The sequence below is a fragment of the Rhopilema esculentum genome, chromosome 13, assembly GCF_057945365.1.
Source record: "Rhopilema esculentum isolate cy_ngs chromosome 13, ASM5794536v1, whole genome shotgun sequence".
Lineage (NCBI taxonomy): Eukaryota > Metazoa > Cnidaria > Scyphozoa > Rhizostomeae > Rhizostomatidae > Rhopilema > Rhopilema esculentum.
This window is the reverse complement of record NC_142827.1, coordinates 6,021,687-6,043,232: the sequence shown is the minus strand read 5'-3', so window position 1 is coordinate 6,043,232 and position 21,546 is coordinate 6,021,687. Positions and strand designations below refer to the sequence as shown.

Below are 21,546 nucleotides of genomic sequence, written 5' to 3'. Positions count from 1 at the left end.
TAATATAAAGAAAGATTTGGCCAACAATTTCATCCCTCCAAGCTCGTATTGCGTCACTCAGCCCCAGATCCATAGGACTGTTACAAAACTAAAAGAGAACTCTTGGCATTGCGGGCCTCATTCATAACTTCATATCATCAAAACGATTGTCTAGCTGAAGAAAGCTCGGTGTTAGAAAATGTCATCTATTGATATAATTCAAAGACAGTACTACATTTAATGATAAAACTTCAGCATAGTCCTAAATTGGCGTTAATTATCAAAGGCTTTTCGAATGTTTATATTGCAGCTGTCAATTTGTTTGATTAGACATACGTGTAGATCTTTCGGCTCCCTCGCTCTCTATTGAAAGATTGTTTGATGAGCCTTCTGTAAACAGAAACTTTTAAAGAAAGCTTTACATCGTGGGCCATCATGGTTTTTAGGGATCGGATTGTTTTCATGCCTAAACTCCAGGCTGCTTTGCCAGAAATGAAGAAACTCTTAGAAATTTTACTTGGTTACTTTGATATTAAGAAGAGGACGGTTCTAAATTACATCTCCGAACCTTTTAAACAATCGTTAGAGAACTGTAATACCAAATTTAACACGAAATAGTTTCGACAGACCAGCAAGCAATAATAACATAATGTTAAATATTATAGATAATAATTGAAATATAACTTCTAAAATTTGATAGTTATAAGTTGTTATTGCTTTTTCTTCAGTCAATTCTTTTTCTTTCGGATGTGGCTTCACTTTATACAGAGGCCTCAATCACCCATAGCAACAGGCAGAGTCCGTATTTTAGCCCGTCAGTTAATTTGTTGCTGTGTAGAAATGAACATCCGCTTGTTACAAACAAATCGAGAAATCTGAATTTGTGAATCACCGAAACACACGAATATTAAGAAAAGTTATATTCAAGTCAATCAGAGATATGGAAATCTTCAACGCAGTTGTCCAGTGGTTTTCATTGCATAGAAATATTCATGAAAATTAGCTTTTGCAACCAGTTGCTAACCTAGGCCCACTGTTATGTTTGCGTAAGAAACGCTTGTGGACGTGAGGTCAATGATCAACAAGGGAGTCTAACAGGAAAAAAGAAATTAAATAAAATTACAAAATGGTTATCAGCAATGATGGATGGCCTGAATCGTTCGGGTTTTCTATTGCTGGTGATGCCCCAGTCGTTGTGGTGTCTATATTGCCGAATTCTGTTGCTGAAAGCGCGGGGCTTCATGTTGGTGACCAAATTTTAGAGATAAATGAAAAGAATGTCCAAGGGCTAAGCAAAGAGCAAGTGACACTAGTTGCAAGACGGTCAAATAGAGTTCCACCTTCCCTAGCTGTTATTTCAAGGATCCGTACTTTTCGCTTGCAAAGAAGAAGACAAGGTTATGGTTTGACTTTACGAGGGTCCAGACCCGTTCACGTGGAGAGTGTAGCCAAAAATTCTCCAGCATATGAGGCGGGAATTTGCCCTGGCGATATGGTTATTCAAGTGAATGGACGTTCTGTGAAAAGACTTGATAGACAAAATGTTATGAAGTTGATAGAATTGAGCAGTAATAATGTCACTCTAAAGTTGATCGCTGGCAGCTCTGCAATCAAGCGGTTTGAGAACAAGTACTCGTCAAAAACTTCTTCAAGGCAGAAAAAAGCCCGTGAATTTTTCAAACAGGTATATAATCGGGGTTTATTTCAAGTTTATTAAACAAAGTGATGTCTAAGAAAATAAATCTATCAGTATCGAAACAGTAACTATCACACAAAAACTTAAATTTTGAGCTTTTTCTAAACCGTTCTAACTTTGCGTTGAGTTTTTCGACCCTTTGTTAAAAAATAACTACGTACGGGCGTGAAATCAAAGTTCCTTTCTAGTTTAGACCAAGGAAATTGTTTTTGTGGTCACCCTGACTGAATTACAATTAGGGCTGCTAGGGAACATGAGTTTTCAATTTTCATGTTTCTACAAAGACGTTCAACACAATTAGTTTGGTCAAGTATAAGCTAAAACAAACATTGGTCAATATTTTGACTCTTTTGTATTTCGAGGATCCATGCTGGTATTTTGTGTTATTTGATAACTTGAATGATCTATGAAGCAGGTACTACATTATCTTGTGTGTTAAATGTGTGAATATTTTGAGGTTTAGCGAAATTCTCATTGCTTATCAAAAATTTGAAAAATTCTCAGCTATACTACGGAGTCTAGGTCACACAGAGACTTGTTGTGATAATATGTATAATTTACTCTCGATGTTCCACTCAAAAGGTTAACTATTAACTAGTGTTCAAGGGCAGTTGCCTAAATTTGAAACCAGGGGCAGCAGATCTGTGTACAAAAGAACAAACTTCAGAAGATAATATTTGCATGCAACTCATCCTTCTTCAAGGAAGACACTTTTGTGTTACAAGTAAATATCTGACACCCTCCTTTACAGCATAGATTTTGATCAGAACAAGAGAGAAAAACTTGCAGATTTTGCAAGAAATGGGAATAAGTGATGCATTTCTTATATATGAAAAATGTAGGTGCTACACCCTTGTGTTGAAGAATGAACATTCTTCAGAAGATAATCTAAATTTGAAAGCCTCTCACATTGGTAGAGGTTTAATGGTGATGATACAGGGTAAATACTGCTTATGAGTGATGATCTAGAGACACTGAGACTTTAACCCTCCCCTCCCCAATATATTATAATTATATACCCCAATGTTAGGTAATCTGTCTCATCTTGCATTACATCAGTGGCTTTTCTTTATGATGATGCCTTTTCTCCTCTTCCATCCAACCATCCAAGGATATTGATTGTGCTAAGAGGAGGTGTCACTGACCTTTAATCTTCCTCTCTCATCAAATAACAATTAATCCCCAATTATCAATTAACTTCTTTAAACCACCTTAAAAGCTTAAGTTGGCACAAACAGTGGTCACACCATAGTAACATTGGTACTATGTGTATTGGTATTATTGGTATTGGTACTTTTTATTTTTTGTCAACTTTCACCAATCACAAAATAATGTTTAATTTTCTTCCCTTTGGATTAGGTATCATACCATGTTTAACTTTAACAAGATTTTACTGAGTTATTACTAAAGATTATTCAATCATAAGTTTGTTTGAAATTACTTTATTTAATTATCATTTTATTGACTATTTTATTTGTGTACGTCGCTTTAATAAAGCTACTGAGTGCATAAGTCTGTGCTGATTTCTAGAAAGATGTCACTCCTAGAACAGCAAACTACCTGTTCAACGATAATTTTTTCCAAGAAAGAAACTTTCCGTCATTATTCAAGTTTTCCCAGTTTTTGTTGTTGGATTTATTCATTGTTGTTATTGTATCTATTTACCAATATCATTTTACTAAATTCTAATTATGATCTTTATTTTCAAGATGAGCTATTATCTAACTGGTGAAGAACATAAAAAGACCTTGCTTATTGCACTAATGAAAAGATATGCAAAGGATAGAGACATTGAGAGGTTTTCCCGTCTTGTTTCATGTTTGCTCACCAATGAAGTTCAGCGTAGACTTCTAAAACCAATAAGGTATGACATTCATCTTATTATGTGTAAATGTTGTCTTTTGTTTTGTTGTTTGGTATTGTATACACTAAAGGATGTTTTTTAACATTATTCCTATATGTTTCTTCAAAGGTATTTCATTCCGTCTAAGCACAAACCATTCTTTGATGCAATAGTCAGTCAAAACTACTCAAGCACTGGACCATTTGAGGATACAACACTTCGAAGTGCGGAAAAACATTCCCCTAGGGACTTTAATCACCAACATTCGCCAAGAAATGCAGATGATCCCAGAATCCGAAGCAAGTGAGTAAATTACATCAAAAATAGCTTCTTCAGAGAGAAGAAAGTTTATTCTTAAGTGATTTTATAGAATGTGCATTTTCATTTAAAACACTCTAGATCATAACAAAAGACGCATATCTAAAGGTCAATGATAGCCAATAAAAACTATTTTTTGTGTTGTATTAAGATCCAATCTTTTTAGTGCTATATCTATTACTGGTTTCAGTTTTATTAAATCCTGTTTCAGAACTTGGTCAAGGGCAACAAGTACACCTTTTCAGAATACAGATTCAAGAACTTCAAGGTATCAAAAAATCATACTGGTTGTGTATTGTGAAATTTTTAAACCACATCTGTTTATGTATAACAATTTACTCAAGGTGAAATGCTTTAGGTTATTTCATTCACTAACAAATTTTTATCATTTGATTGTAATGCAAGGGCTAGATTATGTTATTGTCAAAACAAAAAAACCTTGTTAAAAAAATTTGTATCACTGCCTGTTCTGTTAGCTTTTAACCACATAGAGACAACTGAAAGACTGTGTAAAGTCATTTTTCTTTTGAAGTTTTTCAAGACAAGCTGCAAAGACAAACAGAAAAGAACCACCTTGCAGGTTAGTTGCAATATTCAATAATTATGTTGAATTTTTTGCAGTTTCAATACAAGCAAATAATCTGCTTCATAAATTTTAGATGTTGTGTCTCTATAACTTTATTCAAATTGAGCATTATGTTTCAATTAAACAAATTTTCAGAAATAAGAAATGCTCAAATTTTAAAATTTTTTATTAGAAACTTATGATGTATAAGAAGAGAATCAAACCTGATTACCTCTCAATTTAGGCAATTGTTTTTGTTGTCAAAATATCAATTTCAAATATTGCTTAAAGACCTCACGATGGTAACGAAAGCAGTCATTTGGCTAATCATTCTTTCTAACTTTAAGAGTAAATTTGGCCTATCATAGGTTAGTTGCCAGAAATGTTTTGAACACTTATATTAATCCTTATTGTTTTATTTGATCATTTCCATCTCCCCTGAGAAAAAGTTTTTGCATTCTCTAATGCAAAACATTGCTCCATGGTGATCGAAATTTGAGAACTCCGAAGTATGTAATCAATGCTTTTGTGGGAAGAAGATTACGGGTTCCGTTGTGTGTGGAAAAAGTATGTGTAAAAAAGGAGACAGTGCTATTTTACATGTTCTAAATGAGCTGGAAGTAAATGCTTTCAATGTTTTTTTTTGTTTTTGCCCCAAAGCAGTACTTTTTGTCAAGGCAATTTATGGTATTGCCAAATGGTATTAGATTTATGAAAACCTTTTAGGATTGTGCATCTTCAGCGAGAAAGTGGGAATGCTCCTTTTGGTTTCACTATCAGTGGTTACAACCCTGTGTTTCTTCGTTCCGTTGATGAAGGTAAATTTTGCATACATATTTTAAAATGGCTTGAATTTCCGTGTAAAAATTCTGTGTAAAGATTTTATATTATGTCCTGTTTTATTTTTTTTGTTTTTGGCAAGTAACTTGCCTATGTTTTTAGCAGTTGTTGGAAATGATTGACCATAGTAAAGGCAGCTATGTCAGTATAAACTTCCAGCTGTGGTACCCAAGACGTATGCAGGCTGAAAGTGATAGAAATAAATTATTTTAATCATGACATGGTGGTAATGTTTGAAATATGGTACGGCCATAGATCAAATTTTACTTAGTAGATGGCTATATTTTGCAAATCACGGAGCTTTTAGTGCTATATCACATTTCTACCTTTAATAAGCAATCATTATCATCATATCGATGACAAGGAGTACAATAAAAGTCGAAGTAGTGTATTATAAAATAAGAATCGATGATAGTGTATTATAAAATAAGAATCGATGATAGTGTAGTATAAAAGAAGAATCGATGATAGTGTAGTTTACCAAGACTTTTGGCAGGGCTTGTACTTGTTTTCACAAGTAAGTCGAAATGATACTTGAACCACATATTGATTTTCGAATGAGATCAACCTTTCCTTAAAATTACAGAAAATGTGAATTTGTTACTTGGCTTTTAAACAAAATCAGAAAGACTTCTAGGAGTGTTGATTCAACGAACCTTGCCTTGTCTCTGCTATAAGTACTTTAAAAGTTAACATTGTTCTTCTAGGTGGATCGGCTGAAGCTGCTGGATTAAAGCCAGGGGATTGCATAATTGAAATAAATGGCATCAATGTGAGGTTAGTCGATTCTCCTTGCAAAAAAGGAAGTTTTTTCGAAATTAAAATTTCATCCCGATAAAAAAACCATTTAGTTTACGTCTCTCTGATTGTTTGACGTATGCATAGTTAGAAATCAGACCATGTGCTAGATTGAAAAACACGTACACCAATTATCCTGGTGCAGTTAAATTGATCACATCCCGCTCCTGATATACTTATGTTCTCAGATAGCTTCAAAAAGAGACTGTGGGGAGATTTGCTTAGGGGGCTTAGCACTCCCAATTGGTAAAATAAATGCATAGAGTCCTGTTGCTTTGGGTTTAAGTATGTTCAGCCCTCTCTTCGAAATTTTTTGTCCCCCATTTCAACTATACTCCTTAATCCCTTTATTCGAGAAACTTGTTTGTGTCCGGATCACCTTGATTCTTACGCTCGAGTTTACACAACTGCCGCGCTATGTGCGTTGATTTATCTTTTTGAGCACTAATGTTATGTTGAAAATACTATACAATCTACATATTTTAATTTAAATCTAAATAGAGGCTTTAGTCAGGGCTATGCAATAAGGTTTTAATGAATTCTATTGCTCTTCAAGACAAGCGTCTCACGACAGTGTTATCGAAATCCTGAAGCACGCCGGAAAATCACCTAGGTTAATTGTCCAATGGCGGCCGGTTCCTTACCAGCTAAGGAATGGTATCTCACCAATCCGACCGGATGCTGCTGCTTCTAATCAACAACAACAGAATGAAGATCATTCCGGTTCTGATTCGGCACTCGAGTCTGATATTTCACCTCGAAATGAATCAAACCAGCAGTCATCGTCGGGTGTTAACCCCGAACCGGACCAGAAGCATTTGCTCCGGCATTTGAAGGATCAGGTATGAACATAATCAGATACATTGATAGACGAACATGTCACCGGCTTGTATTGCTATTTGAATCATCAGCAAGATCAAGCTTTGCCTTCTAGTACGAGAAGTTACACAGACAATGAGCTGGCACAGGATTTAAGAGGATTTTTTAAAGTTATCAAAATTTTTAGGTATGGCGGATATTCGTGTTTAAGAAAAGGATATGGCATTCAGTAAAGGCTCAAAAAGTGAGCAACAAGCCCTTGAACCCAAACCTCATTATTATAGCTGCATCTTTCTTTCATTATGATTATCATCGTTATTCGTAGAACACTAGTGACCTACACAAGACTGAAAACAGTGCCTTTCTAGTCTGTGCAGCTTAACAACAACACCTGAAACATTGATGACATGCCCTCAAGCAGTGCCCATTTTTTGTCTGTTTTCTTGTACATTTGAAAATAATCGTAAACAAACGACTACACTAGCTTGCTGTTTATCCAAATACTTTTTGACCCATGCATTGAAACATACAAGCTAAGACTGTTATTGTACTTTGCCTGTGACGTTGATTATAGCAGCTATAGTTGGCCTGGACAAGAAGGCAAATATTGTAAGAAAATGTGTTAGAGGTGTACTACAAAGGGCAAAGTTTAGGAATAATTTAGAATTAGAGTTTAAACATGTCATAAGGTGGCAGTTCATGTCAGTAAGTTTTTCATCCCAGTTCTCCCATCCCCTTTTTAGTAAAGTCTTGACTGTACGCCCTCTTGGTGCTACTTTCCAAAGTAAAGCCTCATCTTCTAAGATCTCCTTGCCTTCATAGAGCCCTGAAAAACAACAAACCCCTAGATTTTTTAGCTGGTATACACTACCTTGGCAGATAAAGCAATACGTAAGTTATTACCTTGTTTCTGCTGATAGATGAATATGCTACTGACAAGAGGAGAGCAACTTGTGGTGAGACAGGCAATCTCATACTACCATAGTGACAGGTAAGAAATTATTTCATTATGTCTCGAAATGCCATATTGTTTCACTATTCAACTGGGTCTTTTTAAAGACACTATAAAGATGGTTGTTTCTAGAACCAACCCTTTAAGGCTCTTGCGCAACCGGCATGCTTTGCGACTATAGTTCAAAAACCGGCCTAATATCGTACAGCCTGAAAGTACAAAACACAGGCCATTTCTCAAGACAACTGAGGCTAAGCATGCCAGTTGCGCAAAAGCCTTTAATTTCTCTTCAGTGCTCTCTAACTGCAGTACTTCTATTTTCAATTGTTACAGACCATCACACTCTTTTTCAAGGAGGGTAGCACTGAGAATAGAACAAATTTGGTTAAGTTCTATGTCGGGGTAAATATGTAGGATAAATAATTCATAGTTGCAAGTTGGGGGGGGGGCGGTGTTTAGTGTATATTTGGTATTGCGGAGTGCAGTTAGTATTAATCATGAGTTCTGCTTAATGTTTTGTTTGTTTTTTCGCGATTCGTTTTTTTTCTCACTACCAGTATCCCCCGAGTAACCTGGAAAATCTTTTCTGAATAATTTTTCTAATTCTACTAAAGTTAGATCTTTCAGTGGGTTGCTTTGGTATTTGTTTTTGTCCCATAAAACGGTTTTGTTTACTGAATCATTTCTCAGTTTTCCGACATCACTTATTCATCAAGAGGTAAAAAGTATGAAATTCTTGCAACTGCATTTATTATATGAATATCACTGGTTTGTCATAAGCTTAGGCCACGGATTACATGTGACGGCCCAGTAAAGTTTTTCGGCTCATTTGTGGTTACATAAAGAGTCTTAATATTTCTTTTAATTAAAGTCTGGTTTATTAAATATTTCCTTTGCGGAGAAAGCCGAGTATGGCCTGTCAAACAGCGTCAGCACTTGAAAATCACCTGGAATAAATTTAAAAGATTGATGATTTTCTCCTAAATTGCCCAGTTTTTAATCTAGCTTAATATTATATTTCTGTCTAGCGGTATTAGTTTTAAGGGTGGAGGTTTCTTTTTTATTTGAGCCATAGAGAGGTTTGTGGCTCATATCAATTTAGATTTCAGATCTTGAGCGAGTAACTATGATCTAAATAGATACAGCGATAGAAAGATACCATTAATCCGTTGCTTGGCTGCTTGATAAGGAAATCTTCTTGGAAAACTCCAGAAGGTTTGTTCCAATTACCCCAGGCTTGATTGATTACATAAATATTTGATGACAGCAATTGAAGATTGATAATTGGAAGAAACTAGGTGCGTGGGAATGAAAACTTGTGTATTTTAAAGCATTGCTGCTTGTCAATAATGCCTAGCCTTACATTCCTGCCGAAGAAGTCGAGAAATGGGTTTTTCTAGATTCAAGTTGGTTCTTTGAATATGACCGAAAGTGCATGTCACGGCTTTATGCCAAAACCTTATAGCATTGGCAACTTACCATTTTGCTTACCATTTAACAACTGACTTTTTGTTCTCAGTGTAAAACGATATGTATCATGTTTTCTGCAAAAACATTCTATGCTCACATGTCACGTTGATTTTGACTACTGAATGATTTTGTTAGCAACAATAATGTCAATGTACTAATTGAAAGCTTCATAAAATTTCCCTCCTTAAATTAGAACTTCAAATATATTTCACTTAAAACAGATACTGCAAAACTTGGGTTGTATTTTTCTCTATTCGAAGACAACTCTTTTATTCAATTGTTTGGTAAAATGTTGGCAGCTCAAGATGTATAATTATACTAGATTGGGTGCGGTACAATATGATGCTATAATGACGATCAATATAAGTAAATTGTACCAGGAAAAATTTAGTTATTTATTTTAAAAAAATTTTCCTGGTACAATTTACTTCCATTGATCGTTATTATAGCATGATGTATAATGTTGATATACAACAACTCGTAGTCCTTCAAATTGGTATAAGAATGGAAATACAATTGATAATTGCTTATTTTTCAGAGATGTAAACAAACTGATCTATGCACTGGAGCCTGTTCTCGACGACCCGTTGAAATTGCAGATGCTACACTGTATTAGTCGACTGCTGCCCCCAGAAGCACAATTGGAGTTTGAGCGGCTGGCAGTAGAGATGGTGGCCAGGCAAATGGAAAGTACGTTACATAGGCAGCAAAATCTTTTCAATCTTCTTCTGGTTTTTTTTTTCTTCCACCTTGGCTATTTGTTTATTAATTTATGGATTGTATGGGAGGCTGCAGCCTCTATGTGGAGATTGGTTGTAAACCACAATCTTGTTACTCGGTAGATGAAAAGATAACTGTGGTTTGGGAGACTGAATAGTTATAAATTTTAATTATTTTCAGCTAAGGGGTGACAATTAGAAGGTGTTTCCAGAGAGAAATGATGAAAATGTTTTCGTAAATCAGCAAAATGAGAACAAGAACGAAATTTGTGAATTAAAAGATAATAAGTTTCAGAAAGGGTTGATTAATCAACAAGCATTTTTCACTTGTGTTCTGCTTTGTTAAGTTATTATACAATAAATTGCAATTATTTTTCATAGTGAGATTTTTCTTGGTTTTTGAATGAAAAATTTGCAAAATAGCCGGACGAAGGTGTTTATTTGGATCGATTATATATATATTGGCTCTGATGTCTCTAGCCAATTTTGAATAAGCTTTATGACTCGTAGCTCGTCAGTTATAGCACTCAGTTTATGTCACTATTTGAATGTGATGTTGCCATTTTCATATCGCAAGTATGTTGCCTGTGGTTAATTTTTTAAATCAATTTGTAGATGGCATCATCATTAGCGCATCGACTACAGCCCATGAAATATTTGATATATTGTTCCGTGTTCAAGGCAGTAAACTGGCTGAAACTGATAGGCCCCGAAACCTTATTGGGGGCCTAATAGGTGAGCTTCTCTTTTATCAGTTGCACTGTGATGCTTATAATAACATGATTTCGTAACTTATCAAAGGATGATTTCTCGGGCCTTTATTCTTGGAAAAATTCTCTTTTAAATAAAAAGCTTCATCTATGACTCATAAATATAAGTCTATTACTCCATATAACTTTTTTTCTAAATGTAGATTTTTGTATAGAAGGTAAATTAAAGGTGGGGACCCCAATGTTTATAGTCCCCAACCAAGTTCAATAGAAAGTTCCCCAAAAGTCCCCAGGCAAGTTCAAAAAGAACGGAAGAACGCATCCCTTAACTCCTATGATTTTCCTCCGCCATAGCAGTTATTGGACAGAAATTGCTGAAGAAGCGTTAATGTACTCTATTGGGCGTTCCATTGTTATCAGGATATCAAGCCATAGATTTCTAGTCTTTGCGCAACCATTTCACCAGATTCTACGACTTTCTCTGTCCATCTTGTAAGCCGGGCACCAAAAAACATTCTGCGGATTTAATGTGGTCATTCGTACGTAATTTTGTAAGAGATAAAACAAACTGGGGCCTTAACTTGGATTTTATCTCTCTGCGGTCAAATTCCTGGCCTCGACTGTTAACAATTTTTACCAATATTTGCTACTGAGATAAACTGCTATGTCTGCGTCTACAATGTCTTAGAGATGTCAGATAATGAATTTCTATTCCACGAAGAGACGTAATGCTAAAACTTATCACCGTTTTCGCAGAAGCAGTGCCTCTAGGAATGTTGATTCGTGGGACAGTCAAACAATTCAATTCAATTCAATTTCATTGACAAATATACCTAAATACATTTCAATACAGAATCAAATTTATTAACATAACATTACAACATAGAACTTAAACATAGAACATTACAAGACATTACGTATTTGAATATATTTGTCTAAGGAGGAGCTCTCTAATAGATGAACTAATCGAGAGAGGGCCCCCCCATCTAAAACTAAAAAAGTGAAATTTTTTCTTTAAATCAAAAGAGAAACCAGAAAGCCTCCGCAAAACATTGGAATAAACATAGACTTAGAGACTGAGGAGATCCTTAGGAATTACCTCAATATTGATGTAGAATATAACCATTTATGAGAAATTCTTTCAGTTTTGATTGAAAATATATTAAAAGACGCTGAAATTTCAATGTATGTTGGAATATCATTCCAGAGTTTAACACCAAGATATTTAATCGACCTGAGCCCATACAAAAATGTATTCCTTGAAGGTTGGAAAACATTACCACTAATTGCCTGACGCGTTCCATGGCTGTGAACTGTGCTACTAAGCTGAAAGTCAAACACTCTGTTTTAAGTAATAATAATGAGAATAATAACTTGAATCAGAGAGGTTATTTGTGAGAGAGATAAAGCTAAAGTTTCTCCTAGCATAGACCCTTCTTTAAGCAGGATTTATGATGGGTTGAGTTCATATACCGGGAAGTTTATTACGTGGGGTAGAGAGATTCGATAGATGGGGATTCTGCCTTAAGGGTTAAGTTTGAATGTTTTGCCCCCAGGAAGACAGGTAAAAATTCTATATCGCTGCTATTTTGAATCCCCTAAAGACATTCAGCTGTTCTTCTTGAATAATATATTGTTCTGGTATTATTTTGAATTGTTTAAGCTCTTTATATTAAGCTTTTTGCATTATATGGAAAGCAGGGGGTTTTTATTGTCCTTCATACTCACTCCATCGACTTCAGTCCACAAGACCATCGTAGCAAATGTTTTAAATAATACCAAAGAAGCAATGAACAAATAAAGCTGATAGAATGAAAAAAATCACAACTGAAACTAGAGTTTATTGATTAACAAAGAGAATTTAGAGCAGGTTTATGTACTTCAGCGGTACCCTAAACCATTGTATTTTATTCGTCTATTATTTTTCCAATCTGATTTATTTACATGTGACAATATTTCATCTTCCCTGTTAGACGTGAAGCCAGACCCATCGTCTACATCCAAACAAGTTTCCACTAGCAACTCAACCGGATCACTAGGTAACCACCATATTATAGCCTTTTTAATCCGTATTGAATGATCTTGTAACTACCAGGATACAAAATATTTGATATAAAAGTTTTATCTTGACCTAATGATCTGGACGATTACTAGTTAACTTGAATTGAAAAATACGATAATTAGTTTATAACTGTCGGTATTACAGTGATACATGAGGACGTTTAAACACAATAGAGCCTGTCATTAATTCTCTATCTTAGGAGTGAAAGTTTGTTTTATAAATTGTTCTCCAGAGCCGTCGCTACGGGGTGTGGGGTGTGATACCTCCCTTGGAAAAAAATTTCATTGTAAAAATGACAAGTATTTTACCATCTAGGGGTGATTCGTCGGCATACTTTCAGATTTGTCGGCAAATAAAGGATGGTTCAACAACTTTGTCGGCAACTGAGATCGGAGCATCCCCCCCAACCTTGAGCACCCCCATCACCCCTGTTGTTCTCGATATTAAAGCCTTGGAATGATAAGGTCACACAGAATCAAATAAGCAAAGGTTTTAGAAAAAAATAAGACTCAAGAGAATTTTACGAATCTGCCTTGAAATCAACCTGTGGAACCAAAAGGTGCGGGATTGTATAGGCTTGGGCCAAATCTTCAATTGCAAAGACTGAACTGACAACTCAGTCCTTCGATTAAAGTTATACTATTTTATGAAATTGATCAATTTTTTTTGCCACAGGATCAGACTTGGATCATTCGCCAGTAAAAGCCGATTCCTCGTATGAGCAGCTAGATATCACCCCAGTAAAGGGTATGGATTTCTTAAGTTTTTATCATAATTACCATGATGATATACAATATTTTTACCTGCAAACAAGACAGTCGTGCGGTGATTGCTTGCAAAAACTTAATTTTCACAAAAAATTTTAAACTGCAAAATTATATCTAATCACAGAAATATTTGGAGAAGGATTTTTTAAAAGACATCTTTTTTTTAAGCCACCGAGTAACTTTTTGTTTTTAGTTTTTTATATAATAAGGGCGTTGTCCACGTTATCTGCGCCCAGTATCGTCACTTTTTATTGACCATGTGGCTGTTGTCATTATCACAGATTCGACATTTGAGGCACTGATGTCTATAGATGACGCCCAGTTGTCTCCACGGACTAACAATAGCGGCCCATCGCGAATAATAGCAACCGCCATGGTCCACTCTCCTCCACAGTTAACCAAAGGCGCAGCTGACAACTCCGTCGCCGATTCAAACAACAACGAGGGCAGAGGATCTTCAACGGAGAAAACTGTGGAAGAGACGGTCATTGACGATGTGTTTGACGAACTGCCGCCAGATGATAGAACGAGGCTGACCGACAAGGATATCGAAGATTTGAAAAGTGAGCTCCGAAAAGCTCAACAGGAGGCTGAGAAAGCTAGGATGGAGGCTGAAGAAGAACGCAAAAAACAGAACCAGACACAGAAATCTGGTAAGCCAATGCGCAGGAACAAAAAACCATCGAAACATATTCAATACTGACATGGCTTTGCTTGTTCTTCTTTCTTTTAATATATTTATTTCAAATTGTTCCAGATATATAAATTTGACTTTCTAATTTAGCTTTGTTTATTTCTTTTTCTAGATTTTTCCCCATGTTTTTAGTCGTATCTTTGTACCTCAAGGACTGCTAAAAGGCTAACGAACTTCAATGAAAAGGAGCCATAGGATAATTTATTTTGAGTACAAGCTCGTGTACTGGTCTCCAAGAATGACATCTATTTTTTTGGATTTTATTTCTAGATTCTGTTTCATCACCAAACTCAAGTAGCAGTAAGCCGAAAAATATTGCCGATGAAATTAAAGAAAAGTCATTTGGTATGGAGCCTGAAAGAATGAGAACTGTCAGCACGGATGGTGCGTTTTGAATTTTAATTTTAATCCCCTCTATTTTGGCATTGCCCAGTTTTCATAGTATCGTTATTACGCACAAGTTTTATAAGCAACAAAAGTGAAGTTTTTGTGCATTAAGCTGACATTATGTACCATGTCAACGGACCAAGTCTCAATGAGGTGTGACGTCATATAGATCATACAATTGTTTATGACTATACTGTTACTTTTGACTATATAATCTAATTGAACACCATGGAATGCTTCTTAATGTGCAAGATCAGTCAAATATGCTAAATATTTGGTAAGATATGGGAAATAAAAAATTTGAAGTTTGCTAACGGAAAACTGTTATTTTGGTTTGGTTCAGAAAGTTTTGAATAAAGACCCCTTTGCCATATCTCAGCCAACTTATTTAACTGATTTTGCACTTTTGGAAGTATTTTGTTTTGTTCTTTTAGGTTAAGACCAAACCTCTGGTTTTCTCCATTGAACTCGCTCATCCTTTATATCTTTCAGACCATGTTATACTGCCAGGCCAGTTTATGCCTCCTCCTCCCCCACCACCCATGGCACCTGCTCCTCCGCCGCCTCCTCCACCTCCTCTTGGTGGTGCTGCTGCGAATGCAATGCAGCTCAAGAGGATCAACTGGGAAAAGTTATCTGGTCCTGCTATCGAGAATACGGTCTGGGGAAAGGTACGATTACTGAAAATGAAAACAAAAAAACCGTGCGATAACTTACGATTAAGAGTATGAGTGAGATTAGGATAAGAACTCTTGACTGGTATTTCAATTGTTATGGCACGGTAAAATATCTTCTGTATTGGTGTAATGTTCTCCAATGTTGCTGGATCGAGTGCGACAACTGTATTGTGTCGCTCTTTTCTGCGCCAAATTTTGAAATTCTTCAGGATATGTACATAGGATTCTTTCATTCTTTTGATTGCATCTGTAAATGCCAATGGACTTAGCTTTGAGATTATCAATGAATATCAGATCTGATCAACTAAATATTTCCTATTGCCAGTCGCCTATTTGGCGAAAAAGTGAAAATCTAAGAGCACTAGAAAGACTTTCTTTTCTGGCAAATGTCATGGGCCAAATATTGATTGGTGGTTCTAACTGCCCGAATTTGTTATTTTTTGTCATTTATCAAATGATAACTCTTTGATTCTAAGGTTTAATTTCAACCTTCCATTTATTTTAGCTCGGTAATGAAGACGAAATCGATGATATGATCGACTTCAAGGAATTAGAATCCCTCTTCAGCACCAAAAGGGTACCAAGGAAAGGTAATTGTCTATTTAGCCAGTTGTATTTATAAGAAAAAGAAATTTCATTTTCTTCTGTCCCATTGAATAACTTTATCCCCTCGTCAGCAACAGATTCTGTCTCGGTTGGCCCAACCAAAGGTGATGATCGCGTCTAATAATACATTGATTACTTTCTCGTATCTACGTCAAAGCTGGAAATAGTTTCATGCAAAGCTCATTTAAACTGTTTTGGAAGGTTGTCCTGGTTTGTAATCAGGATTTATTCACATATTCGATGAACTTTTAAGGTGATACACAAGTTTACTTTTTTAATTGATTTTCAATAGAGGATCTTATTCACTGTCTATACATTTTGGTTTTGTCAGTAACCGCGTTTAAAGTTTCCAGCTGCTGCCAGTCTCAACAATTTTGAATTTCAACCCGGATATATCTTGCAGTACACGTGTGCAAGAATATTTTCTGATATAAAGCCTTGAAATAGGTCAAATGCTATCAAATTGGCAGTACAGGAAATAGTTGTAATGCACATGTGCTTCAAAATCACAGGGTGCTAAGGATCATAGATCAGCAAAGATCTGTCAAGCTTTGGCCTAGACATTATCATCACATTGAGGCTACGTCGACCATAAACGTAAATAGCTTGATGTTACAATGACATTTTAGGTCCTCAGGTGATTGTAGATTAGTCTCAAACAGTTTCCGTTTGCCCTAAGCTAGAATTTATGCGAAAACAACCAAAGTTTAGAGTTTAGTTTCGTTTATTAGACTATATCCAACTGATTGGCTGACTGATTCAAAAAACGAATTAACTGAAAGGGAGCAGATTTTTAGTCAGAAAACACTTGACTCATTTCACTTGTGCTTTCAATGTTTACAACATCTTAAATCTAGCCAATACTATTATTTCTCAGTGATAATATTATTTTCATAATCGATGCAATTGATCAAAACAGTATAACATAAACCTCAGCATTGCTCCATCGCTGTAATTGCGAAATCTTTCACAGCAACTTTTATCACGTGTCTACATGTCTGTCTTAGCTGAAGAATGTTTTCTTGCCCATATAAGGAAGAACCTAAGCCAAAACAGGTTCTAGCGATACAAGTCCTTAATAAAGTCTTGGCCATGGATTTCTAGTGTCCAGACTACCTGCAGCGCTTTTCAATGGCAACACGAATAATGCAATGATGATTGTGTATTGATTGTTAATAGACATGCGATGTACAGAGTTTTCCCATATTTGGCTCAGAACCATTTGCCAAGTACCGGATAGCAGGTTGCATATTGCTTTCAATGCGCGGTCTTTGTAATCTCTATGCACGCACATTTAGCGCATAGCTATGGACTACGGGTTGAATTTTGATTATTAGAGCAACCTCAGCTACACTACCGTCTATTTAAAATGCTGTTTGTGTGTGCATTTGGTGTATGAATCGGTCTTTTCAAAACCAACTTATCAATCTTTCAACATGCATCGCATCATTAATACTGGTAATTCGCTCAAACTGAAATCACCGCTGTCATTACGAAGAATGAATGCTTTGGTCAAGGATCTACGGTTTTATGCTGTATCAAAATTGTTGTTTTTTCACGGGACCTTGATAAATGAGTAAACTCGTACTCATTACAATCCTTACTTTCTAAGGCGCAGGAGGCATAAAACGAAAGATAGAGGACGCCAGTATTGAGTAACTAGATGATTGAGATGGCTCAGTGGTTAGGTTAGGGTCCTTGGATCTGTAGTACACGACCCGATCAAGTTCAAGTCCTTGTCATGATTGAACTTTTACATAGACTGAGAGGGTCCCCAGTTCTCTGTAATTCCAGGCATAGGAACCACGAGGTGTGGTCAAATCGAGAGGATGGACCAGGATACTGCTCTCTAGCCATAGCTTTCCAGTGCCCTAAAAATTCCCTCAGAAGCAAGTTAGATACAAATACAAATACTAATTCAGAATCTTTGTTCATTTATGTTCTGTACTAATGGTTCCCCAAGAGCGCCTCAAATTGGTAAAATTTCACCTCCACTTTTTAATTTTTTAGGGTTTTATATAATTTTTTTATGCATACCAACAAATTTTCTTCTTACAGGGTATTAAGACCTCTAGAGCTTCTTTAAGGGGTCCTAGTATCCTTTAGTAAATTCCAATAGAACAATTGAACTACTCCCAGCCTCTCTTTTTTCTAAATGCCCCTTGCTTGCATAATGTTGAACTTTGCCATTACCATGCTGATGATGTACGATAATGCTGTATCAAGCGTTATCAATAAAATGCATGCCATTTAATCAGGATCTCCCACTGTAAACATTACCAAAAGCATGTGCTTAGCCCTGTATCAAAACACCTGTATTAATTGAATAATCAAGTCGGCTGCTCTGTTTACCAAGCTTGCAACTTCGCACTAGTGTTGTCACACATAACAGACAGTCGGCATAGTTGTACATAGTTCATTTTTGACTATGAGGCCACGAATTAGCTCGAAACTCATGGCTCCTGTTAGCTGTTGCATCTCGGATGAAAATGGACAGAGTTTCAGATTTAGAAGTATGCATCATGAGTTTGTTTGTTTATCTAAACAGGCATGACGCTAGCTGTTGTAGGATTTATGTCCGAATCAGTACAGTTTGCCACATATATGATGCAAGTTTTTCACTACACACAAATCTGTTGCACAACGCGTAAAACTGTTTGCTATCCCAATGCTGAAATCAAACAACACACAATGTGTACACGTTTTTGAATTCAGTTTTCTATTCCATGCGCATTGTAGAAATTGTTACCTGGCTAGTGCATCAAGCTTAAAACTCGGAGTGGCAGCTTTTAACTTGCCTGTTTTACGCTCTAAAGTGTATATAGCTCAAGCGATATGTTGTCAGCCACTGCAGTCTATACCTTATCTATATTATGCATATTCCGTGTTTTATACAGAGAAAAAGACAGAGAAGAAACAAGCTTCGATTCTGGAAGCCAAGAAGACGTATAATTTATGTAAGTGATATTTACACAAATTTCATAATATGAGCTTATTTCTAATGATAAAAGAAGAAATCTCAACTACTGGAGCGGTGGAGCCATTAGGTGTCTTAATGCTTGTAACAAATTTCTGATGAGAAGTATGGAGCATTATTCAACTTATGCTAATAAATGAAGAACTATGTAACATACTGTCGATTTTTCTCGATATTAGATCATTAAACCAATAGGAATTATTCAAGTAATATGAAATGGCTATTTTTTATAAAACTTTAGACCCTTTTGCTACGGCGCGGTCACTATCCGACAATAATTTATCCTTTTTGGAGAGATTTGACCAAGGAAGACTTTTTATCTTGGCTGAAATGCAAAAGCTTTGTAACCAACAATTAGATTTATCTTTAGAATTTATTAGTAATCATAATTTTTTCCGTTAAAGTCTTCTATTTCATTGTGAAAAAATTCAAGGTTTTTTTAAAGCAATTATTTTTTATGTAATTTTTGGTTCAACAATATATGGAATCTTAAAATTGATAAGCGGGTTTCGATTAGATTCCAGCTTTATCTTACCACTGGCTTAAGTTTTATAAATTAGTTACACGGGTAGTGGCTTTGTTGCCTAATCGTTGTTTTAATCATTTCAACTTTTCTCTTCAATGTCTACGGCTCTATGTTGCTTGTGTTAATCGCCATTTAACCATTATTTCTAAGTTCCTACATCAAAACCATCTTTGAGGTCTCATGGATATACGTTAAAGCAGATTTGTTTCTAGAGCTTTCTAATTGTTTTGAAGTTACATTTGTCATCCATTATTAAGTCATCATTCTTATGTCTCCTCTTAGCAATTCTACTTGGTCACCTGAAAATGCCCACGGACGATATTTTCAAAGCTGTTCTAGCAGTTGATGAATCGAAACTTTCAGAGCCCCACATTCGCACTTTGCTCATGTGTGCACCAGAACGGCCAGAGGTAAAGACCTTTAAAGCTCTTCAAATGCTTTTTGAATTCTGCCTCTTTGTGGATGTTGCGATTAAATTGCAGCATAGTATATATCTTATTGAATATCATTGGCATTTAAAATCAACTACAGGTGATGATGAATTAAGTTTCGTAAAAAGGAAGTAATTCAAATAATAAAAAATAAGATAATTTTGGGAATCTTGTGATAAAGTTTGCATGATCTTTATGAAGAAGCCTTCTTGGATTTTAAAGTTTTTTAAGGAGGGGGCGTAATCATCAAAACACTACTGCACAACATAACGTACAGGGACAATAAGAGAACTATCGTTTTATAAATGTATTGTAAAGATCGGCTGAAGTATATTTAGAGATCTGATGTCTGGCAAAGTGGCAAAATAATCCTCAAGAATTTTTAGTTCCTCGAACCTAATTTGCTTCAATATTTACATTAGTCTTTTCAAATCAAATGCTTTATTGTTTGCTTAATTTGGAAAATGGAGAGTAATTTTTTGCCGTACTTTACATTGTTACAGACTGTCAACTAAAATGGTAAATGTGTTTCTACCAATCTAGACAGATGAAATCAAGTTTTTAAGTCCTCTTCTGCAGCTCTGCTGTTAAAAGTAAAGGTCACGCCCAGGTTTTGACTGGGAAAGGGGGTTGGGTAGATGTTGGACTTAACCTGGCTCAGCAGGCGTTTGTCTTGACAGGGTTTCCCAGGATGGCGGTTCTCAAGACCCTTTCCGTACTTTATGTATCTTCCTTGTGTTTATAACCAGTTTTATTTTCATTTATTTTCAGATTGAATCGTTTAATAGTTTCAGTGGTGATGCCAAATCGTTGAGTACTTCCGATGCATTCACTGCCAAGGTAACTTCTTATCAATAATCCGACCGTTCATCTGCACCTAAGCCAAAAAACATCTTTGATCGTTACTTTTAAGGCAATTGACATATACTAAAGTGTCTTCAGCCATCTTTCAATATGCGTGTGAGTTGTATCATGTAAGCAATGCATCTCTACTGTAACATAAATTTCTGCACCTTGCACTTGATTAATTTCCTAGCTTCTGTCAACTGCGCTGAGTTAGTTACAAAAAAGCCTTTTATTTCTGTATCTGTTAATTGCCTTCAAATTAAATCATTTTAATGCATACCTCTACTGCTTCGCTTTTTCTTTCCCGTTCAATTTTTTCAGCCCTTAAGTTTTATAAATTTGTTTCGATTTACTTTTCGATATACTTTTTTATTGCCATTTTCTTACATCACGTCGATGAATGTTAATGAAAAGAAATTAAATGAAAATAAAATCATAAAATAAACTTTATGTTCTGTCCCGTATGAATTTTTCTTCGTGTATCACATCGAGACTTGAGTTCCATTATTTCACTAAAAAATATTTTTTGCAGATGCTAAGCGTTCCAAAATACAACGAAAGGCTCCGTGCAATGCTTTTTAAGGCACGCTTTTACGACCGAATCGACGAAATAAGGCCTGTAAGTTGTAGTTTATTTTCGAAGCCGCACCTAGTAGATTTTTTTGCTAAAATTTCCTACATTTTCTGTAGTGCCATGAAGCATTACTTTCGTAGAAATACTGTTACTGATCTAAGTATTGTTTTATGTTGATGTGTCTATCTTGAAGAAAGCGTCTATATCTTATTCTTTTACGTTGCACCCAACCCTTCTCCCCTTAGTACTTGGACAATATTCGTTCGTCTATATTTATTTTATGCAATCAA

At 35.7% G+C, this 21,546-nt stretch overlaps 1 protein-coding gene across 1 annotated transcript in view; it reads left to right on the top strand.

Annotated features, from left to right (window-relative positions):
- Positions 1–780: 780 nt before the first annotated feature.
- Positions 781–21,546, top strand: part of LOC135691670 (uncharacterized) — a 31,229-nt gene continuing 10,463 nt past the window's right edge. Inside the window, exons 1-21 of the mRNA XM_065209607.2 lie at positions 781–1,663; positions 3,385–3,539; positions 3,648–3,821; positions 4,048–4,104; positions 4,369–4,416; positions 5,128–5,219; positions 5,949–6,018; positions 6,596–6,881; positions 7,779–7,849; positions 9,819–9,970; positions 10,615–10,734; positions 12,683–12,748; positions 13,447–13,518; positions 13,820–14,191; positions 14,503–14,616; positions 15,112–15,290; positions 15,802–15,886; positions 18,800–18,859; positions 19,688–19,815; positions 20,608–20,676; positions 21,215–21,301. Of these exons, the coding sequence (XP_065065679.2) occupies positions 1,106–1,663; positions 3,385–3,539; positions 3,648–3,821; positions 4,048–4,104; positions 4,369–4,416; positions 5,128–5,219; positions 5,949–6,018; positions 6,596–6,881; positions 7,779–7,849; positions 9,819–9,970; positions 10,615–10,734; positions 12,683–12,748; positions 13,447–13,518; positions 13,820–14,191; positions 14,503–14,616; positions 15,112–15,290; positions 15,802–15,886; positions 18,800–18,859; positions 19,688–19,815; positions 20,608–20,676; positions 21,215–21,301 (3,015 nt within the window). The 5' untranslated portion in view covers positions 781–1,105. The remainder of the gene's footprint in view (positions 1,664–3,384; positions 3,540–3,647; positions 3,822–4,047; positions 4,105–4,368; positions 4,417–5,127; positions 5,220–5,948; positions 6,019–6,595; positions 6,882–7,778; positions 7,850–9,818; positions 9,971–10,614; positions 10,735–12,682; positions 12,749–13,446; positions 13,519–13,819; positions 14,192–14,502; positions 14,617–15,111; positions 15,291–15,801; positions 15,887–18,799; positions 18,860–19,687; positions 19,816–20,607; positions 20,677–21,214; positions 21,302–21,546) is intronic.